Genomic DNA, 22,254 nt, shown 5'->3' with positions numbered 1-22,254 from the left:
GAATGAGACTGAGTTCAACATCAGTCCTATTCCTTTTTCTCATTTTCATAGATAGAAGCACTAATCGAGCTTAGTCCCATAAAGATATTGATGAGACTAAAAGAAATTTTGTTGTAGAAAGTTCACTCTATTGTTTAAATATCTTCCAAGTTACATACCTAAAATCATCTGATCTACCACTGAAAATGTTTAATGATGTATCATCTGACACCTTGATTAGGTCCTCCTTCTATTTATTGAAAGCAAAACACTGGAAACCAGCTGACTACAGAAGAATGTTTTACTGAGTCAAAAGAGTCACACACATTCTCACTTTCTGAGTGGTTTATTGAGTGACTATTAATTATAACTTACTCTTTCACTCACTTAGAAGTACCTTATTTAACCTAATGTACTCAGAAAAAGTTATAAAAATTAAAAAACTGTTAATTTCTACATTTTTTTGTCAATACAACATTTTAATGAAATTCATTTATCTTATGTACTTCAAGTACCTTTTTATAAAAGTCTTGGAGTTGTAGATTTAGTTAATTCAACTTACACCTTAAAAAAAACAGTCATAGAACCATAACACAGGAGATCATAGACAACATAGTATAGACATGCTTTATGTAAGTAACAACATGGAATGCCAATTAGGGGAACTCACAAGAAAAGACCTTGGTCACTGTTCAAAATATTGGTGAATAAATATATATTTATAAGTTTAAATTAAAATGTGATGTTTAAGGTATGTACATATTGTCTTTTTATGATCTGCTCCTTAACTCTTTTGATTAACCATCAGTCCAGACTACGTCAGATAAGAGGACTTCTCCTGATTAGGAAAACAATAAAGAGAGTGACGTCATGAATCAAGATGAGGCAGCATATTCGCAGCCTTAACACAACATGGAAGCAGTACCTCTATCATCAGACAAACAGAAGAAAGATTGGGAAGACAGGAATTCTTAGTGCCACACCTGGCAGAGGGGAGACATGCTATGTCATTACTGGGGTTTGGAATAGAAGTCAAAGAGGAAACTTGGGGTCTAAACAGGAAAGTTTCTCAGGGGTTGATGATAAAAAAATGGGAGATCACCAACACAGGATTATTATGTACTTTTAAGCCTAAACTATTATTTGCATCATTAGCAAGGTAACTTTGTGCACCAAAGAAAGATGAACAAGTACAAAATAAATACAGAAAATAAGTTGTATAATGTTTTTATCCCCATATTATCTAAATAATAATACACTTTGTCTATGTACCAAAACATCTGTTATTTACTGATATGCAATTAAAGTAGGTACTGGGAGAAATTTACCACTATTGGAGAAATTAGACAAAGAAAGAAAAGTTCATACTGAGTTGTGGTTTTTTGTTGCTGTCGTTAAACAGCCTCAATACATCATGCATGAGGCAGGATGGGGAAACCCTGGACAGGAGAACACCACTTTATGAAAATGAAAGATTCAGTTTATGCCAGAATGCTTCTCCATGTGACTCTGCACCTTGGGATAAACAAGCTTAATTACACTTAAAATTTGTGAACTAAAAATTACTCTTATCTAGTATTTCTTCTCATACTGTGGATCTTGGGTGGCGAGAAGTGAAATTGCTACTTTTCCCTCTCTGCTTAAGGATATTTTTGATATTGTCTTAACAATACGAAGTTTATTCCTAAAACCTGATTACTTTAAAACAACACAATCTCATTTATGCTACCTAAACATATAAATGTTACTCCTGTAATCTATTATGCATTATAGAAACTAAGGTAATACATATAATAATTTGGATATACAGTATTTAGAAATCAAATAAAAAAGTAATTTATTGTTCAGCTTGAGGGCAATAGTCATTTATTCAAATATAAGAGTAGTCTAGAGAAGATTTTGATAATGTCAAAGCAGAGATATTTTAAGCCAAACACAAGATTTTAATATATTTCATTTAATAAAACACAAAGTCAGTCATCTCTATAATTGTTTGATGAATAATAAGCATATATAGTCTTTTTAAAAGTGAACTTACCTGATCAAATCGTAGAACAGGCTCATTTGCATTATCAAAACTATACACTTCCACCATTCCATCATCTCTTCCAACAAGTAAATCTTTAACCCCATCACCCACAATGTCAAAGCTGTCAATACACAAAATACCTTTAAAAAAGGTAAATGATAAGTTATCAATAAAATTGATATTATAGTAAAAAATATACCAAGTATGAATGAAAAAATATATATATCAAATCAGAGTAGGAAAAAAAAACTAGGGTAAATTAAAACAACTATAGGGCTTCCCTGGTGGCGTGGTGGTTAAGAATCCGCCTGCTGAAGCAGGGGACACGGGTTTGAGCCCTGGGCCAGGAAGATCCCACGTGCCGCGGAGCAACTAAGCCCAGGCGCCACAACTACTGAGCCTCTGCTCTAGAGCCCGCAAGCCACAACTACTGAGCCCATGTGCCACAACTACTGAAGCCCGCGCGCCTAGAGCCCGTGCTCTACAACAAGAGAAGCCACAACGAGAAGCCCACGCACCGCAACAAAGAGTAGCCTCCGCTTGCCGCAACTAGAGAAAGCCTGAGCGCAGCAACAAAGACCCAACACAGGCAAATATAAAAAAACAAATAAATAAATAAATAAAAATTTAAAAAAACCAAAACAAAACAACTATAACAATAACTTCCCAATTGAACTCCATGCCTCTAATTTTGACCTGCTTCCCTACAAACCCACTCTCCACGGAGTGTTTTTGTTTTAGTTTGGTAAATTAGATCACATCATACCCCCACTTACAATTTTCCAATAACTCCTCACTACAGTTAGATTAAAATTCAAACCCCTTTACCAAGGCTCATGAGGACCTACGTGAGTTGGCCTTATTCTACCTCTGTGACTTCATCTCATGCCATACGAATGTATTTAGCCACACTGGTCTTCCTTCTTCTCCTCAAATGAATCGAGTTTACCTCTGCCTCAAGTCCTCTGCCTTTATTTTTTCCTCTTCCTGGACATTCTTTTCCCCTAAATCTTATACATTGTTAACATGTTTTCTTGTCAATCAGATCTCATGCTGTACTTACAAATAGCCATCCAAACCTACCAAGTCAGATATAAATTCCCCTTAGAAAGGTGTAAATTCCTTAGAAAAAAGGAATATTCCCTGACCCGACTGCACTTCTTTGCCTCATACCAAGTACTCCCAAATTCCAATTAATTCCCTACAGCAAAAAACGAAAAATGGATTTGAGCATAGGTTAATGTTATAGATAGACATTAGTGCATAAAAGCCTATCCACCTCAATTTACTATTAGCATATCTTACTTTAAAAATTATGGCAAAAGTATGATAGACCTGCTAAATAAACAAAGAGTAAATAAACCTGAGGCAGCTCTGTAAATTGCTAAGTCTGCTATACATTATGAATAAATAAAACAGAATGAACTATATAACGTAGGTTGACCTATTTATCTATCTATCGAACCCACACCCTTGGAAGTGAAAGCACAGAGTCCTAACCATTGAATCACCAGGAAATTCCCAGTATATTTTATTTAAAAATCACTGAAATTCAGAATCTGAATTACATCAAAAACATACCTCCCGACTTCCCTGGTGGTGCAGTGGTTAAGAATCCGCCTGCCAATGCAGGGGATACGGGTTTGAGCCCTGGTCCAGGAAGATGCCACATGCCACAGAGCAACTAAGCCAATGTGTCACAACTACTAAGCCTTCGCTCTAGAGCCCATGAACCACTACTACTGAGCCCACGTGCCACAACTACTGAAGCGTGTGCACCTAGAGACCATGCTCCGCAACAAGAGAAGCCACCACAATGAGAAGCTCGCACACCGCAACAAAGAATAGCCCCTGCTCGCCACAACTAGAGAAAGCCCACGCGCAGCAATGAAGACCCAACGCAGCCATAAATAAATAGATAAATAAATAAAAAATACCTCCCCTCTTTTTCTCATTTCGAATTTCCCACTTGTGTATTGGTTTGGATGTAGTGATCTGAATAAGCCCAAGTTTTCCATCTGACGTTCCAAACAAAAGGTCTTCTCCAGAGTCACCTAGTTATATTTAAAGTCAACATATTATATTTACCCCACAACTCACACTATTTCTTTAAAATTGAAATATTTTCAAATGTATTGTCTTTCATGTAAAAATCTCATTTAAAATATTAAATGAGAAGACAGATTTTAATTAATTTACTTAATTTAGAAGGATGGTTATACATTCACAGAATGTATAACCATAAGAGATAAGACCTTTCCTCATCAACTAATTTTAAGATGAGGAAACTAAAAAATTAAAGTTCAATAACACATTACTGTTAGCAACTGGCAAGTTAGAAGACAATTGTCTCTATTCCAGTTCATGTTCTTCCTACAATTTCCCATTTTCACTTAATATATAGTTAAATGATTAAAAACCCTGAAATATCTAAACTTAAATAATGTAACTCACTCCCTTATTTGATTGTCAAAAATAAAGCCCTGATTACCGCCATTTCCATTGTGTAGGGCTAAAACAGTAGGTGGGCCAGGAACTTCAGTTTCATACATCACATCAGATCCCTGAAGGAAAACAAGTATTTTAAAACTAAAACAGAAGACAAATTTAAAATAATATAGGTATTCATAAATAATATCAATATTCATATAAAGAATCCTGGAATAAAACTACTGAAAAAAACTAGATTGTGAATATTAACTTCTATTTGTTGGCAATTCTGCACATGTCGACTCATTTTATAATAAAAATATACATATATAAAATATAAAGAGTGAGGAAATAAATATTTCAAATATTCTCCACTTTGTATACTTTTCACTTTAGGTACTTTGTTTGCCTGAAAACTTGACACTGGTAAATTTCCCTATCAAAACTTTCCCTGAACAAGTTGTTTCTTCTGTCGTCTCTAACTCAAGGGCTTTAACTTAGAGCACATTCAAACAGACTCAGAAAACTCTGGCCTTGCCTTTGGGTATTTCAGAAACCCACTCTAGTAAGAGGCAGAATGACCTGCTTTTTAGATAAGAAAACAGTTAAATCCTTTTATTTGTCTTTTTTTCAATTTTGTCACTTACAATGCATAGTATTTGCATAGTATTTGTGAATAGTATTTGTGAAGCTGTTAAAGAATGAGGTAGAAGTATTAAATTCACATAGAAAAAATATGATAAATCACTCAATGAAAAAACATTGGCAAAATTACAGTAAATCTGGTATACCATTATTGTTTAAAATTTTTAAATATATATAGAATATATAAGAGCCATATGCTTTATATTTTATTTAGAAAAACATTAAAAATTCACAGATATCTACATGTAACTATATAAACACAAAAGAATACACACAAAACTGTTTTTTTTAAAAAGGCTACCTTTGGGGTAACAGATTGCCTACAAAGGCAGACAGAGAGTAGGGGAAAAGTGTGCAGGGCAGAGGAAAGACTTCAACTTTTTACTTTGCACAAATACTTAGTGATATTTTTTTTTACAATTAGCATATGGATCTCTTGTTAAACAAAGCAGAATCCTAGAATTCAGCCAGATCAATTTCTAAATGGGTGTGAGCCAACTCGTTAAAAGCCTTATTCAAACAACTCATATTTGAGCATAGGCTAGGGGAGAAATTAATCGTTCACCCCCCTAAAGTGAACCTTGAACATTACTTTAATTCCCCATAGAGGAAAAAAAAAAAAAGAACTTCATAGAACCACTTGATTTCTTCTATAAAAGGGATGGTGCCAAGACAAGCTATCTAACTATGAAATTCCAAAGAGTGAGATAGCCTTTGGTGGCACAGAATAAACAGCTAGACTTTTTGTTCAATTGCACTATCATCCTAAATTTTGATCCAATTAATCCACTTGTTATATGTTATTTACATCTAAACTTTGTTTTATGGGTGTATGTGTGTGTGTGTGTGTGTGTGTGTGTGTGTGTGTGTGTGAGAGAGAGAGAGAGAGAGAGAGAGAAAGAGAGAGAGGGTATATCTATTTTATTGAAAGTCACTTTCGGAAGTCCCTGCTGGTCCAGTGGTTAGGACTCAGTGCTTTCACTGCTAAGGGTCTGGGTTCAATCCCTGGTCTGGGAACTAAGATCCCGCAAGCCGTGTGGTGCGGCCAAAAAAAAAAAAAGTCACTTTCAAGAAGACAGTTGTAATTAGTACTACTAATAAGAATGGCCTTAAGTAGTTGTTTTAGCCAATCATGGTTTTTAATAGAAATATAAAGATAGTAGATGCTTTTTCAAATATTTACTGAGTGCTTATTCTGTTCAACATACTGTCATAAATGCTGGGTAAATTCAAATGATACAACCCTGATCTCAACTCTCTCCTGTTAAAGCCTAACACCCTCTCCCCAACCCAATTTCCTCCTTTAATTTGATTTTTTGGGAGAGGGGAGAGTGATAGAAGAAATAAAAAAAAAAAGGGGGGGGGCTTCCCTGGTGGTGCAGTGGTTGAGAGTCCGCCTGCCGATGCAGGGGACACGGGTTCATGACCCGGTCTGGGAAGATCCCACATGCCACAGAGCGGCTAGGCCCGTAAGCCATGGACGCTGAGCCTGTGCGTCCGGAGCCTGTGCTCCGCAATGGGAGAGGCCACAACAGTGAGAGGTGAGAGGCCTGCGTACCGTGAAAAAAAAAAAAAAAAAAAGGAAAAGCTAGGACGGGTTCCCTATAGCAAAGGCATTAGATTCTTATTGTACTAATTCACATATTATGTGTGGGGGGAAAGGTGTCCTTTCTTCCATATATGCCTCTCTAAAAACTTGTCAAAGATTTCTACACATTCGCCTCAAGGAAAAAAAATAAAAGTTTGTTAATTAAAATATTAAAAAAAATTTTCAAGATATAATTTTAAGATATTTAAAGTGGTAGTAGTCACTAAAGTAATTTATCTCAAGTATACACTGTTCAGCAATATTTTTTTACCTAAATTATGAAAAACTATAAAAATGCAAATAACAGCAACCTGTAAAACTCTGAGTACTCTGTCCTGGCAGGCCAACACCGGTACATCACGAAGTACTCTTTCCACTGGAAGGCAGATGACGTCATTGATTTTGTCTCCAGAAAGGTAATAATGTTGGTCTTTGCAGTCACAATAATGGTTATAGATATAACTTGCACTGAGAAAAAGGTCTGAGCCAGATATGTGCCTGAGAATATTAAAAGTAATTTAAGATATCAATTTAAGATTCAGGAAGCTCCTGAATTATTTTCAGAGATGAAAATAAAAGTTTATTTATATACAATTTACTATCATTTTATCACAGACTCAGAGGACACTTTTGGTTTGTTTTCGTTCCCCCCACTTAATTTCTAGCCTTTTGGTAAAGCATTGATTTTGAAAGCTGAAAATGAGGTTCTACAGGCCTCAGGTGTCTCAAAAATTGAGCTCAGAAAAACTGAAAACAAAGACAAGATAATGGTAATATTCATTGCCTATATCTGAAGACAACTACTATATCAAAAAGTAACTTTTTTGAATGTGTAATATGTGCCAAGCACTGTCCTAAGTGACACATGTATTAGCTCAATCCTCATAACTTTATAAACTAGGGACCATTATTATCCCTTTTTAAGGAGAATAATAAAATGTTAAGTAACATGCATAAAGGCACGGAACTAGTAGACAGTAGACTGGATTGCAACTCAGTTTTTAACTCTACAGTTAGCTTTCTTACTACCACATTGAATAGAATAAGGCTTTTGAACTAAATCTACTTGAAACTAAATAACAAACAGTGGAAAAAATGACTTCACTAGAATTTTAACTTGAAAAAAGAAATAATAACTTCATTTCAAATTATATTTAACAAAATTTAGATAAATAATCTCAACTATGTTATAATTCTTATAATGAATCAAGTTTCCACTGGGGAGCTAAAATTTTTGACAAAAATTATATATTAGTATATTATCTTCACTTCTAGATAGCTATCACCATGTGATCATAAAGAGGGTATTTATTTGACAGTTTCACCTATTTTTCCACTTCTCCTCTAAGGTCTATTTAAAAATTTTTTGATACTAAAATTATTCCTTATCCTATAATGATCCTCATTGATTTTCTCTTCTTCAATTATTGTTCAAATGGCTTCACTTTGTGGCTCTGCATATGATTTCAGAAGTTCTCTTAATAGAGGGCAGACAGCAGAAGCAAGAACTACAATTCCACACCCTGTGGAAGGAAAACCTCATACACAGAAAGATAGACAAAATGAAAACGCAGAGGACTTTGTACCAGATGAAGGAACAAGAAAAACCCCAGAAAAACAACTAAATGGAGTGGAGATAGGCAACCTTCCAGAAAAAGAATTCAGAATAATGATAGTGAAGATGATCCAGGACCTTGGAAAAAGAATGGAGGCAAAGATCGAGAAGATGTAAGAAATGTTTAACAAAAACCTAGAAGGATTAAAGAACAAACAAACAGAGATGAACAATACAATAACTGAAATGAAAAATACACTAGAAGGAATCAATAGCAGAATAACTGAGGCGGAAGAACATATAAGTAACCTGGAAGACAGAATGGTGGAATTCACTGCTGTGGAACAGAATAAAGAAAAAAGAATGAAAAGAAATGAAGAGAGCCTAAGAGACCTCTGGGACAACATTAGACGTAACAACATTCGCATTATAGGGGCTCCAGAGGAGAAGAGAGAGAGAAAGGACCAGAGAAAATATTTGAAAAGATTATAGTCGAAAACTTCCCTAACATGGGAAAGGAAATAGCCACCCAATTCCAGGAAGCGCAGAGAGTCCCAGGCAGGATAAACCCAAGGAGGAACATGCTGAGACACATAGTAATCAAATTGGCAAAAACTAAAGACAAAGAAAAATTATTGAAAGCAACAAGGGAAAAATGACAAATAACATACAAGGGAACTCCCATAAGGTTAACAGCTGATTTCTCAGCAGAAACTCTACAAGCCAGAAGGGAGTGGCATGACATAAGTAAAGTGATGAAAGGGAAGAATCTAAAACCAGGATTACTCTACCTGGCAAGGATCTCATTCAGATTCGATGGAGAAATCAAAAGCTTTACAGACAAGCAAAAGCTAAGAGAATTCAGAACCACCAAACCAGCTCTACAACAAATGCTAAAAGAACTTCTCTAAGTGGGAAACACATGAGAAGAAAAGGACCTACAAAAACAAACCCATGACAATTAAGAAAATGGTATTAGGAACATACATATCGATAATTACCTTAAACGTGAGTGGATTAAATGCTCCAACCAAAAGACACAGGCTTGCTGAATGGATACAAAAACAAGACCCATATATGCTGCCTACAAGAGACCCATTTCAGACCTAGGAACACATACAGACAATGTGAGTGGATGGAAAAAGATACTGCATGCAAATGGAAATCAAAAGAAAGCTGGAGCAGCAATTTTCATATCAGATAAAATAGACTTTAAAATAAAGAATGTTACAAGAGAAAAGGAAGGACACTACATAATGATCAAGGGATCAATCCAAGAAGATATAACAATTATAAATATATATGCACCCAACATAGGAGCATCTCAATAGATAAGGCAACTGCTAACATCTATAAGAGAGAAAATCGACAGTAACACAATTATAGTGGGGGAATTTAACACCTCACTTACACCAATGGACAGATCATCCAGACAGAAAATTAATAAGGAAATACAAGCTTTAACTGACACAACAGACTAGATATATTTAATTGATTTTTATAGGACATTCTATCCAAAAACAGCAGATTACACTTTCTTCTCAAGTGCACACAGAACATTCTCCAGGATAGATCACATCGTGGGTCACAAATCAAGCCTCGGTGAATTTAAGAAAATTGAAATCATAACAAGCATCTTTTCCAACCACAATGCTATGAGACTAGAAGTCAATTACAGGGAAAAAATGTAAAAAACACAAACACATGGAGGCTAAACAATACACTATTTAATAACCAAGAGATCACTGAAGAAATCAAAGAAAAAATCAAAAAATACCTAGAGACAAATGACAATGAAACACGACAATTCAAAACCTATGGGATGCAGCAAAAGCAGTTCTAAGAGGGAAGTTTATAGCTATACAAGCCTACCTCAAGAAACAAGAAAAATCTCAAATAAACAATCTAACCTTACACCTAAAGGAACTAGAGAAAGAAGAACAAATAAAACCCAAAGTTAGTGGAAGGAAAGAAATCATAAAGATCAGAGCAGAAATAAATGAAATAGAAACAAAGAAAACAATAGCAAAGATCAATAAAACTAAAAGCTGGCTATTTGAGAAGATAAACAAAACTGATAAACCTTTAGCCAGACTCATCAAGATAAAGAGGGAGAGGACTCAAATCAATAAAATTAGAAATGAAAAAGAGAAGTTAAAATGGACACCACAGAAACACAAAGCATCATAAGAGACTACTACAAGCAACTATATGCCAATAAAACGGAAAACCTGGAAGAAATGGACAAATCCTTAGAATGGTATAACTTTCCAAGACTGAACCAGGAAGAAATAGAAAATATGAACAGAACAATTACAAGTGATGAAATTGAAACTGTGATTAAAAATATTCCAACAAACAAAAGTCCACGACCAGATGTCTTCAGAGGTGAATTCTATCAAATATTTAGAGAAGAGCTAACACTCATCCTTCTCAAACTCTTCCAAAAAATTGCAGAGGAAGGAACACTCTCAAATTCATTCTATGAGGCCACCATCACCCTGATACCAAAACCAGACAAAGATACTAAAAAAAAGAAAATTACAGACCAATATCACTGATAAATACAGTGCAAAAATCGTCAACAAAATACTATCAAACAGAATCCAACAACATATTAAAAGGATCATACACCATGATCAAGTGGAATTTATCCCAGGGATGCAAGGATTCTTCAATATATGCAAATCAATCAATGTGATACACACTAGCAAACTGAAGAAGAAAAACCATATGATCATCTCAATAGATGCAGAAAAAGCTTTTGACAAAATTCAACACCGATTTATGATAAAAACTCTCCAGAAAGTGGACAAAGAAGGAACCTACTTCAACATAATAAAGGCCATATATAACAAACCCACAGCCAACATCATTCTCAATGGTGAAAAAATGAAAGCATTTCCTCTAAGATCAGGAACAAGACAAGGATGTCCACTCTTGCCACTATTATTCAACACAGTTTTGGCAGTCATAGTCACGGCAATCAGAGAAGAAAAAGAAATAAAAGGAATACAAATAGGAAAAGAAGTAAAACTGTCACTGTTTGCAGATGACATGATACTATACATAGAGAATCCTAAAGATGCTACCAGAAAACTACTAGAGCTAATCAATGAATTTGGTAAAGTTGCAGGATACAAAATTGATGCACACAAATCTCTTGCATTCCTATACACTAACAATGAAAGATCAGAAAGAGAAATTAAGGAAACAATCCCATTCACCACTGCAACAAAAAGAATAAAATACCTAGGAATAAAGCTACCTAAGGAGGTAAAAGACCTGTATGCAGAAAAGTATAAGACACTGATGAAAGAAATTAAAGATGCTACAAACAAATGGAGAGATATACCATGTTCATGGATTGGAAGAATCAATATTGTGAAAATGACTATACTAACCAAAGCAATCTACACATTCAATGCAATCACTATCAAATTACCAATGGCATTTTTTACAGAAATAGAACAAAAAATCTTAAAATTTGTATGGAGACACAAAGGACCCCGAATAGCCAAAGCAGTTCTGAGGGAAAAAAATGGATCTGGAGGAACCAGACTCCCTGACTTTGGACTATACTACAAAGCTACAGTAATCAAGACAATGTGGTACTGGCACAGAAACAGAAATATAGATCAATGGAACAGGAGAGAAAGCCCAGAGATAAACCCACACACCTATGGTCAACTAATCTATGACAAAGGAGGCAAGGATATACAATGGAGAAAAGACAGTCTCTTCAATAAGTGGTGCTGGGAAAAGTGGACAGCTACACGTAAAAGAATGAAATTAGAACACTCCCTAACACCATACACAAAAATAAACTCAAAATGGATTAGAGACCTAAATGTAAGACCGGATGCTATAAAACTCTTAGAGGAAAACATAAGAAGAACACTCTTTGACATAAATCCCAGCAAGATCTTTTTTGATCCACCTCCTAGAGTAATGGAAATAAAAATGAAAACAAACAAATGGGACCTAATGAAACTTAAAAGCTTTTGCAAAGCAAAGGAAACTACAAACAAGACAAAAAGACAACCCTCAGAATGGGATAAAATATTTGCAAATGAATCAACAGACAAAGGATTAATCTCTAAAATATATAAACAGCTCATGCAGCTCAATATTAAAAGAACAAACAACCCAATCCAAAAATGGGCAGAAGACCTAAATAGACATTTCTCCAAAGAAGACATACAGATTGCCAAAACACACATGAAACGATGCTCAACATCACTAATTATGAGAGAAATGCAAATCAAAACTACAATGAGGTATCACCTCACACCAGTTAGAATGGGCATCATCAGAAAATCTACAAACAACAAATGCTGGAGAGGGTGTGGAGAAAAGGGAACCCTATTGCACTGTTGGTGGGAATGTAAATTGATACAGCCACTACGAAGCACAGTATGAAGGTTCCTTAAAAAACTAAAAATAGAATTACCATATGACCCAGCAATCGCACTACTGGGCATATACCCAGAGAAAACCATAATTCAAAGAGACGAATGCACCCCAATGTTCATTGCAGCACTATTTACAATAGCCAGGTCATGGAAGCAACCTAAATGCCCATCAGCAGATGAATGGATAAAGAAGATGTGGTACATATATACAATGGAATATTACTCAGCCATAAAAAGGAACGAAATTGGGTCATTTGTAGAGACGTGGATGAATCTAGAGACTGTCATACAGAGTGTAGTAAGTCAGAAAGAGAAAAACAAATATCGTATATTAATGCATATATGTGGAACCTAAAAAAATGGTACAGATGAACAGGTTTTCAGGGCAGAAATAGAGACACAGATGTAGAGAACAAACGTTATGGACACCAAGGGGGAAAAGTGGCGGGGGGCTGGTGGTGGTGGGATGAATTGGGAGATTGGGATTGACATATATATACTAATATGTATAAAATCGATAAATAAGAACCTGCTGTTTAAAATAAATAAATAAAAAGTTCTCTTAATATAATTTTTATCAACTTAATGAAATTCTAAATCTCTTACAAGATTTGAAATTTCATTTTCAAATCCATCTGCATTATAAGCAGGGAAGGATTAATGAGTGGTAATTAATTTTATAAGTGGTCAGTTTTCTTACTGAATATTGTCAAGTTATAATCTTGTTTTCCCATGCAACCTTATCAATGTGGTGATTCAGATAATAAATTTTCAAAAACTGAGTAAAGAACTTTTCCATCCTACCTCTGCCACTCCAGTAAAAACATTTAAGAAACTAGCTAAAGAGACTATTGGCTGGGAAACTCCTTTCTGAATGTGGAGGTATGCTAATAATTAGCTACTTTCGTTTTAGTATTTCACAGTTATCACTGGCCATGTCTATCTAGAAAAGCGTTTCTAGAAATGAATGATATTCTTATTTAGCCACTGAAATTACTTCTACTTGCCACTGTTTAATTCTTATCTAATCTCATCAAACCTAAGTTTTACAGCCCAGACATCAGGACACATGCTGTGCATTATACAGAATTACACAGGACAGCTATACATTAACAGAACTCTGGATCATTAGTTTCCAAACCAAGGTCTGACTGCTTATTTAACATGGCTGCATAGGATTCAAATGAAAAACTGTTCTTTTCACCCACTCCTAATAATTCTGATTCTGCAGGTATGAGGTAGGACAAGGAATCTATTGTTTAAATCTTCCAAGGGATTCTCCTAAGTAGCAGGTTTGAAGGACAGTGGATAGATAAACTTTAAAGCCTCTTCCAGTTCTCCACGATTCAAAAACTAAAATTTTAATTGCAAAATTTCACATAGCAGGAAGCCATTAAGGAAGCTATTTTTCACTTAGAGTCTTACCTGACTCACCTCAAATTATACCTTTTTGGTAGTCATTAACTTTGATGGCCAGGCTTTTAACAAAATGATGCTACCTCAAAATCAGAACTACCAGAGACGGCAAAGCAACAGGAACCTAAATATCTGGAGATTTCCTTTCACTTCTTTTATACTTTGATCATGAATCATAACAGAACTAACTAGTCAAAAATGAAGCTATAAATACTATAAATGTCTTAAAAAGATAAGATTTCAACACCCAATTGATTTTGTATTGACTCCAGGTCAAATTTAATTTCCGACTAATAAAGTATCTTTAATTATTTCCCAGATAACCTACTAAGATGTGATACTTAATCTGATGTTTGTCACCTATCCAAAATATTGTAAATGGATATGTAAAAATAAAAAAGAGAATAAACATACATAGCTTTAATGCTTTCAGTGAGGTTTGTTTCAAAAGAGAGAAACTGTTTTCCTCTCTTTGTGAAGCCTCTAATTTCAGATCCTGCAGCAATAAAAATTTTCTCCTGGGGCGTGTTAAGAACCCCTCCTAGTTCCAATCTGGCAATCTTCTGCCCAGGTAAAGTCTTGAAGACTGTCTGCAAAAATCATTGAGGAAAAAATTAAGTACACAAATTTATTCCAAGTATTTTCTTTTACCATAAAAAATGCTGTGATTTTAAACTTACAATATATTATAGTTCTAAATAGGAACACCTTTAGATACAAATGTATCCAGTGGCCTTCTGGGTTTTTTGCTAAATATCTTCAAACTTTGCAACGTTTATTCCCACACACATTGCATTTCAATGACATTATTAAAATCTAAACTCTTGCAACTCAAAGTAGGGCTCGCTAAGCAGCAGCATTAGCATCACTTACCTTATTAGAAATGCAGACTCTCAGGCTCAACCCGAGATCTACTGAATGAGAGTCTGCATTTTACCAAGATTCCTCAGCTGGTTCCAGTGCACATGTTTCTATACCTTAATCATCTTTTTAAAACTAATCTCTCCTGGTTCCCTTACAATTTTATAAATTTTAGTAGTATAAATTAAGGACTGTAGAATTTACTGAAAACCTGAGCATATAACTTCATATCTCTCTATTTAATTGGAAACATTTGCATCCTTAGTTTATTCCTCGTTATTTTCTATATTATTATTGGCATCAGTTTCTTCCCTTCACCGCCAATGACTTATACACAGAGAATAAAATATCTGGAAGGATATATGAACAATGGAAACACTGAGTTTCTGATAGTTTTTACCCTCTTCATCTTTTTGCAAATTTCATATAATGTAGAATGAATATAAGAGTTCACATCTCAGACCCATCACTTGTAAACTATGATCTGGGAATAGGATGACATAAAACTCACTTCCTTAGTTAGGCTATATTAAGTGGCAAAGGTGATGTGACGGTCACGTCCATGTTACCCTGTTATATAAGACTCCATCTTAGCAGACTGGACAGATTTCCCTGTTGGCCTGAAGAAGCAGTTCACCATGTTGTGCGAGGGCCTGGGAGAAGAGCGCATGGCAAGGAATTGTGGCGGGCCTCAGGACGCTGAAAGCAGGCCCTGGCTTACGGACAGCAATAAAGTGGGGACCTCAGTCCAACAACAGTAAAGAACTGAATTCTTCCAACAACTACCTGGGCTTGGAACAGGACCCTGAGCTCCAGAAAGAAATAGAGCCTGGCTGTACATGTGTTGCAGCCATGTGAGGTCTCGAGCTTGGACTCCTGCCCCGTGAGATAATAAATGTGCTTTGTTTTAAGACCCTAAATTTGAGGTAACTTATTACACAGCATAAAAAACTAATATATCACCCTAGGCTGTCAAAGATGTTTTACAAATGGCTAGCAAATGACTCTCATGCTACCTGTAATCTCATACTTCATATGACTACTTCCCTCAACCTATTTTTCATTATGCTTTAGAAAAAATTTTAATGTAGGAGTATTCAAAAGGTACACATACCACTGCTTCTCCCTTCTTCATGCCAAAGCACATAACTACTCCATCATGATCTCCAACAACCACCTGTAACAGATTGAAGAGAATATAAAATTACTGTTATTATGCCCTACTAACTTATATGGGGAAAACAAGATTCTCAATATATAAATTATGATTTTAAAAGTAGAGATCAGAAAATCTAGTAAAGACATCCCCACAAAAAATATCCACCAAAGAATTGTAAGAAAGGGCCAAAGAGAAGACTATGAAGAGTTGTTATGGAAGTAGCTGGCTTTCTGTTCTGTTCCTACAAGGTAAACAGAACAAGAAAATAGAGACAGAAATGACAAGGAGGCAATTTTCTTTCCTTTAACTGGAGCATAAGAACATTTTAAGATTAACTTTTAAAACATTATCAGGCACTTCCCTGGTGGCGCAGTGGTTAAGAGTCAGCCTGCGAATGCAGGGGACACGGGTTCGAGCCCTGGTCCGGGAAGATCCCACATGCCACGGAGCAGCTAAGCCCGTGCACCACAGCTACTGAGCATGAGCTCTAGAGCCCGCAAGCCACAACTACTGAGCCCGAGTGCCACAACTACTGAAGTTTGCGCACCTAGAGCCCATGCTCTGCAACAAGCGAAGCCACCGCAATGAGAAGCCCGCACACCGCTGCGACGAGTAGCCTCTGCTCACTGCAACTAGAGAAAGCCCACACGCAGCAACAAAGACCCAATGTAGCCAAAAATAAATAAATAAATTCATATATTAAAAAAATTTATCAAAATGAGGTTGTGACAGACTTATTTGATATTTTTAAAACTTTTTACTTTTTATTTTTATTGACATATAGCTGATTTACCTAATTAAATTTAAAAGCTTTTAGGGCTTCCCTGGTGGCGCAGTGGTTGAGAGTCCGCCTGCCGATGCAGGGGACGCGGGTTCGTGACCCGGTCCGAGAGGGTCCCACATGCCGCGGAGTGGCTGGGCCCGTGAGCCATGGACGCTGAGCCTGCGCGTCCGGAGCCTGTGCTCCGCAGCGGGAGAGGCCACAACAGTGAGAGGCCCGCGTACCGCAAAAAAAAAAAAAAAAAAAAAAAAAATTCAAAAGCTTTTGCAAAGCAAAGGAAACCATCAAAAAAACAAAAAGATAACCTATCGAATGGGAGAAAATATTTGCAAATAATAAGACCAATAAGGGGTTAATATCCAAAATATGTAAGCAGCTCATACAACTTAACATAAAAAAAACAAACAACCTGATTAAAAAATGGGCAGAAGACCTGAACAGACATTTTTCCAAAGAGGAAATGCAGACGGCCAACAGGCACATGAAAAGATGCTCAACACCGCTAATCATCAGGGAAATGCAAATCAAAACCACAATGAGATATCACCTCACACCAGTCAGAATGGCTATCATCAAAAAGAACACAAATAACAAATGTTGGCAAGGATGTGCAGAAAAGGGAAACCCTCGTACACTGTTGGTAGGAATGAAAATTGGTGCAGCCACAGTGGAGAACAGTACGGAGGTTCCTCAAACAACTAAAAATAGAACTACCATATGACCCAGCAATGCCACTCCTGGGTATATATCCAAAAAATCCCCAAAACATGAATTCGAAAAGGTACATGCACCCTAATGTTCACAGCAGCATTATTTACAATTGCCAAGATATGGAAGGAACCCAAGTGTCCATCAACAGATGATGGATAAAGAATACTACTCAGCCATAAAAAAGAATGAAATTTTGCCTTTTGCAACAACATGGATGGACTTGGAGGGCATTATGCTAAGTGAAATAAGTCAGACAGAGAATGACAAACTGTATGATAACATTTGTATGCAGAATCTAAAAAATACAACAAACTAGTGAATATTTTTTAAAAAGTAGCAGACTCACAGGTATAGAAAACAAACTACCAGTGGTTACCAGTGGGGAGAGGGAAGGAGGAAGGGCAACACAGGAGTAGGGGATTAAGAGATACAAACTACTATGTATAAAATAAGCTAAAAGGATATATAGTATAACACAGGGAATATAGCCAATATTTTATAATAACTAAATGGAATATAACCTTGAAAATTATGAATCACTATATTGTACACCTGTAACTTATATAATATTGTACACCAACTATATTTCAATAAAAAATAAATAAAATGATCTTTTTAAAAAGTGTAAAAGAGTCCTGAGACCAAAAAGTTTGAGAAGTGTTGCTCTAGTTGAGTGAATACAATAAATGACAACCAAAAATCTGTTGATTTATCCTGATAAAATGTTAATATATAGGAATACTATATTTATTTTGCAGCTATTAAAATATCCTACTAGTCTACCAAGAAATTATAACTGTCTTATGGAAATCACAGGATTAATATTTCTATAAAAATAATCAATATTGTTAGTTAAATGTAAAGATTAACATCAATATATTTAATTACTCTTAAAAATATGATAAAGTTTTTAAAAAGCATTTTCTCTACAGTCTATTGTGTTTTTTATTTCTTTTTTCATATACACAATCTGGTACACACAGGGTAAATTATTACCAGAAAAATGGAATATGGTTTTCAACTAGTTTGCTTATACTATTTACTAATTGTACATAATAATTATAATGTCCAAGAAACTTACTGTCTATAAATGTCCCTTGGTATTCTAATCTCTGTTCAAATGAAAAGAAATTCATTTCCATTTTAGCCTTGGAATTAAAAAAAAAACTTATCAATAATGAAGGAAATGTAAACCTCTCCTCTGTCAGAGCTGAAGAGATATGGAGAAATCAGTATCTCTACGTTACCTTTTGTGTGGCTCTATATCTTGAAGCAGGAAGCAGCTTCATAGTCTTCTGAGAGGTCACTCCCACCTAAGGAAACACATCAGCTGCCTGGTGAGTGATTTCTGATACACTAATTTGAAGTTATTAAATCAGAGATTAAAAGGACCAGCAGATTCTAATCATAGTAAGCCTCAGTTTTTTTATTGCAATTAATTAGTGATACAAAATAATTATTATCAGCAATGAACTTATTTTCTAATGAAATATACTACAAAAGTCAGAATACAGGAAACAATCAAAAATAGTAAAATTTATGCTACAAAGTCAAGTCAAAAATAATAACGTGGCATTACTGGCAAGATACTTCACACCAAAAAAATATTTCTATAAGCCTTCTTTTACAACTTCATACAGTTGTTAAAGTGTGTTTGTAATTTAAAATCTTTGGTAATAGATTATTATTGAAAATGCAACATAAAAGATTTTAGCTAAAATACCACCATGCTGATGAAGATTATTTTACAAAAGTTACAGAAGATGGAAACAGCATGGTTTGCTCAGCAGGGCACTGTCACTAGTGGTGCATGGTTAGGGGAGGAGAATGGGACCAAAGAGAGAAAAACTGGTGGAAACAACAGACAATGCAAGAATTTACATATAGTATAGGTCTACCCATTAATTCTGTATTCTAGGGGGTAGTATTAAAGTTTAATCTGTTTAGATTCGTATTTTTGAAACATCAATCTAGCAATGATATGAAGGATGTCTTGGAGGGAGGTAAGCTGGAGGCTAGGAGCTATTTCAATTATCCAAGCAAGAGAAGATGAGGACTGAACTAGGGGTAACAGAGATGGAGGGAGCAAATGGGACAGATTCGTGAGATATTTAGGAGATAAAAGCAGCAAAATGTGGTGACCAGATGGATAGGGAAGTTATTAAGGTGGGAAGTACCTAGCATGACTCTCAAGGAAAGTGACAGGACAAACATTTGTACCATTAGCCAAAATAGGATTACTGAAAAAGGAGATGGAGAAGGAGAGAAAGTCTAGGGCTGAAATATTGAGAGGCAGGGTGGTGTACCAGAAAGAACACCAGCTCTGGAGTCAGAGGCTTTGTTTCAAATAGGAACTCCATCCTTTCCGCTATCATGTAAATCACCTTCTCTGAGCCCCTTGATCCTCATGTACCTACTTTAGGAATTTTTATGAGGATTAAATATATGTACGTGTGTTAAGATCTGAGAATAAACTAGACGGTCGAAAACGGCTGTCATTGCTTTTATTATGATCTGGCTCGTGGGGTCCGGCTCACAGTAAGAAACAAGTATCTGGCGCTCGGCAGAAGGGACTGGGTACAGATGGAGATCAGGGAGTTAGAAGCTGCAGCCGGGGAGGAGGAGAAGGGCCCCGGGGAGGAATCCGGGAGCGCATCAGGACATTCGGAGCATCTTCAGGACCTGGCAGACGCCAGCACCGCGGAGGCGCGTGCTCCCTCTTTCCAAGTCCCCGTGGACCGTCACCAACAAGCCGGAGTTGCCCGTGAGCAAGGTGTCTGGAGGGTGGCACCCAGATCCGCTCCTGTGCCGCCGCGTCGCCGCCGAGACACCCCAACAGACGCCAGTGGAAGGATCGAATCCTCTCAAGGAGCGCAGCTCACCCCGCGCAGCGACCGCCCCAACCCCTCAGGTTTACCTGTAAATAATCCGCTCGGTTTAAATTCAGATCCATGACGGAGGCACGGACGCGCTGGGCAGCGCCAGGCCAGGCCAGGTAGGATAGAGGCTGCGGGACCCCTGGCCTCCGAAGGGAAAAAGCCTGCTTCCCCACTGAGGGCCAACGCCAGCTACTAAGGGCTCAGTGGGGGATGCAAAGGCGGAGCGTCAGGGCAGCGGCGTCCTGCGTGACGTCCGTACGTTCCTGCGAGAGGGCCCCGGAAGGAAATGAAGCCCCACCCCCCTCCCGACAGACCGCCCACTGACTTAACCCGCTCCAATGAGAGGCGGAGAGGAACGGAGGGCGAGCTCCAGGAGACCTGGGAAGGGTGGTTTCCAGGGAGACCGGAGACGCAGTCTTGGCTATGCCTCCGCCACCGCCCTGAGCCCCAAGTCTTAAGTCTTTTCTGTGTAGAACCTTGACTTGAAGCCCTGGTAGATTCTGACCTGTTTCACCGCCACTAGAAAGGATCCCTCAAAGAATTAGGTTTCACCGCCATAAGAGTTAGCTTACAGCAGCATAGGAGTTCTCAAACTTTTGGCCCTAGGACTCATTTACAAAACTCTAATAACTATTGAGGACCCCAAAGACCTTTTGGTTATATGAATTATCTATTGATATTTACCATATTAGAAATTAGAACTAAGTTTCTAAAAAATATATTGAAAAAAATGAACTCATTATATAAATATTTTAATGAAAAATAACTATTTCCAAAATAAAGAAAAGTAAAAAGACTGGCTTTGTTTGCAAATCTATTCACTGTCCACCTGAACAGTGAACAGGGGAGTCCCAGATCTACTTCTGCATACAATCTATTGGTATATGTTGTTTTTTGTTTCTTTGTTAAGTATATGAAGAAAATGTGGTCCAAACTCAACAAGTGGTAGTTTTTGAAAAGTTAGTTGCAATGTGGCTTCATTATACAACATCTCCAAAAGTCCATTTGTTAATATCATCACAGATTCCATCAGAAAAGTTTTGAAGTGTTGGAAAGTTGTCAACCTCAGATGGCGGATACAAATTTTTGAAAAATTCTAATTTGTGCTTAAAAGCTTGAATTTGAAGCATTGGCAACAAATGTCAATTATTTTCCTTGAAATGATAGTTTTCCTTCTTGAATTCACAAGAAAGTGTATACCAGGTATCCAAGTCTAAATAATCATAATTTGTCAGTCATGCTTTCAAAAAAAGTTCCATGAAAAAAACAGTGAGTTCAGCTAGCAATTCAAATAATCATACAAGTGCTTTTCCTTGAAACAACTAATGTACTTCCGTATTCAGTAGAAATGCTTCATGCATACTTCCCATGTCACCCCACAGAGTATTAAAAAGGATATGTACTCAGACTTCCTTGGTGGTCCAGTGGTTAAGACTCCACCCTTCCACTGCAGGGAGCCCAGGTTCGATCCCTGGTGGAGGAACTAGGATCCCACATGCCACGTGGCATGGCCGAATTAAAAAAAAAAAATGATATGTACTACGAGTAGAGGCTTAAAATTAACAATTTTCACTGCTTCATAAAGAACATTTTTACATGAAACTTTGTTTCCTGTCAATGTGTGGCCTTGATCCACGCTTAAGTACCAGCAGTATTAACCAACCTTGCTTTTGTACCATTAATACAAATGTCCACACAGTGAAAAAGGCAAGTAGCATCTTATTGTTATGAAAATACCTTCAAAATCACAGACCCCCCGAAAAGGCCTCAGGGACCCTCTGACTATTGCTGGCCTATAGTGACCCA

At 36.6% G+C, this 22,254-nt stretch overlaps 1 protein-coding gene across 1 annotated transcript in view; it reads right to left on the bottom strand.

Moving 5' to 3' along the window:
• Positions 1-18,878, bottom strand: part of BBS7 (Bardet-Biedl syndrome 7) — a 40,264-nt gene extending 21,386 nt beyond the window's left edge. Inside the window, exons 1-7 of the mRNA XM_082837991.1 lie at positions 18,817-18,878; positions 16,033-16,095; positions 14,472-14,647; positions 6,983-7,169; positions 4,500-4,572; positions 3,946-4,062; positions 2,018-2,148 (exon numbers count right to left, since the gene is read on the bottom strand). Of these exons, the coding sequence (XP_082694117.1) occupies positions 2,018-2,148; positions 3,946-4,062; positions 4,500-4,572; positions 6,983-7,169; positions 14,472-14,647; positions 16,033-16,095; positions 18,817-18,858 (789 nt within the window). The 5' untranslated portion in view covers positions 18,859-18,878. The remainder of the gene's footprint in view (positions 1-2,017; positions 2,149-3,945; positions 4,063-4,499; positions 4,573-6,982; positions 7,170-14,471; positions 14,648-16,032; positions 16,096-18,816) is intronic.
• Positions 18,879-22,254: the final 3,376 nt, after the last annotated feature.

This window comes from Leucopleurus acutus, assembly GCF_964270905.1.
Source record: "Leucopleurus acutus genome assembly, chromosome: 4".
Taxonomy (NCBI): Eukaryota; Metazoa; Chordata; class Mammalia; order Artiodactyla; family Delphinidae; genus Leucopleurus; species Leucopleurus acutus.
Note: the sequence above shows the minus strand (reverse complement) of the source record. Positions and strands in the feature narration are given on the sequence as shown.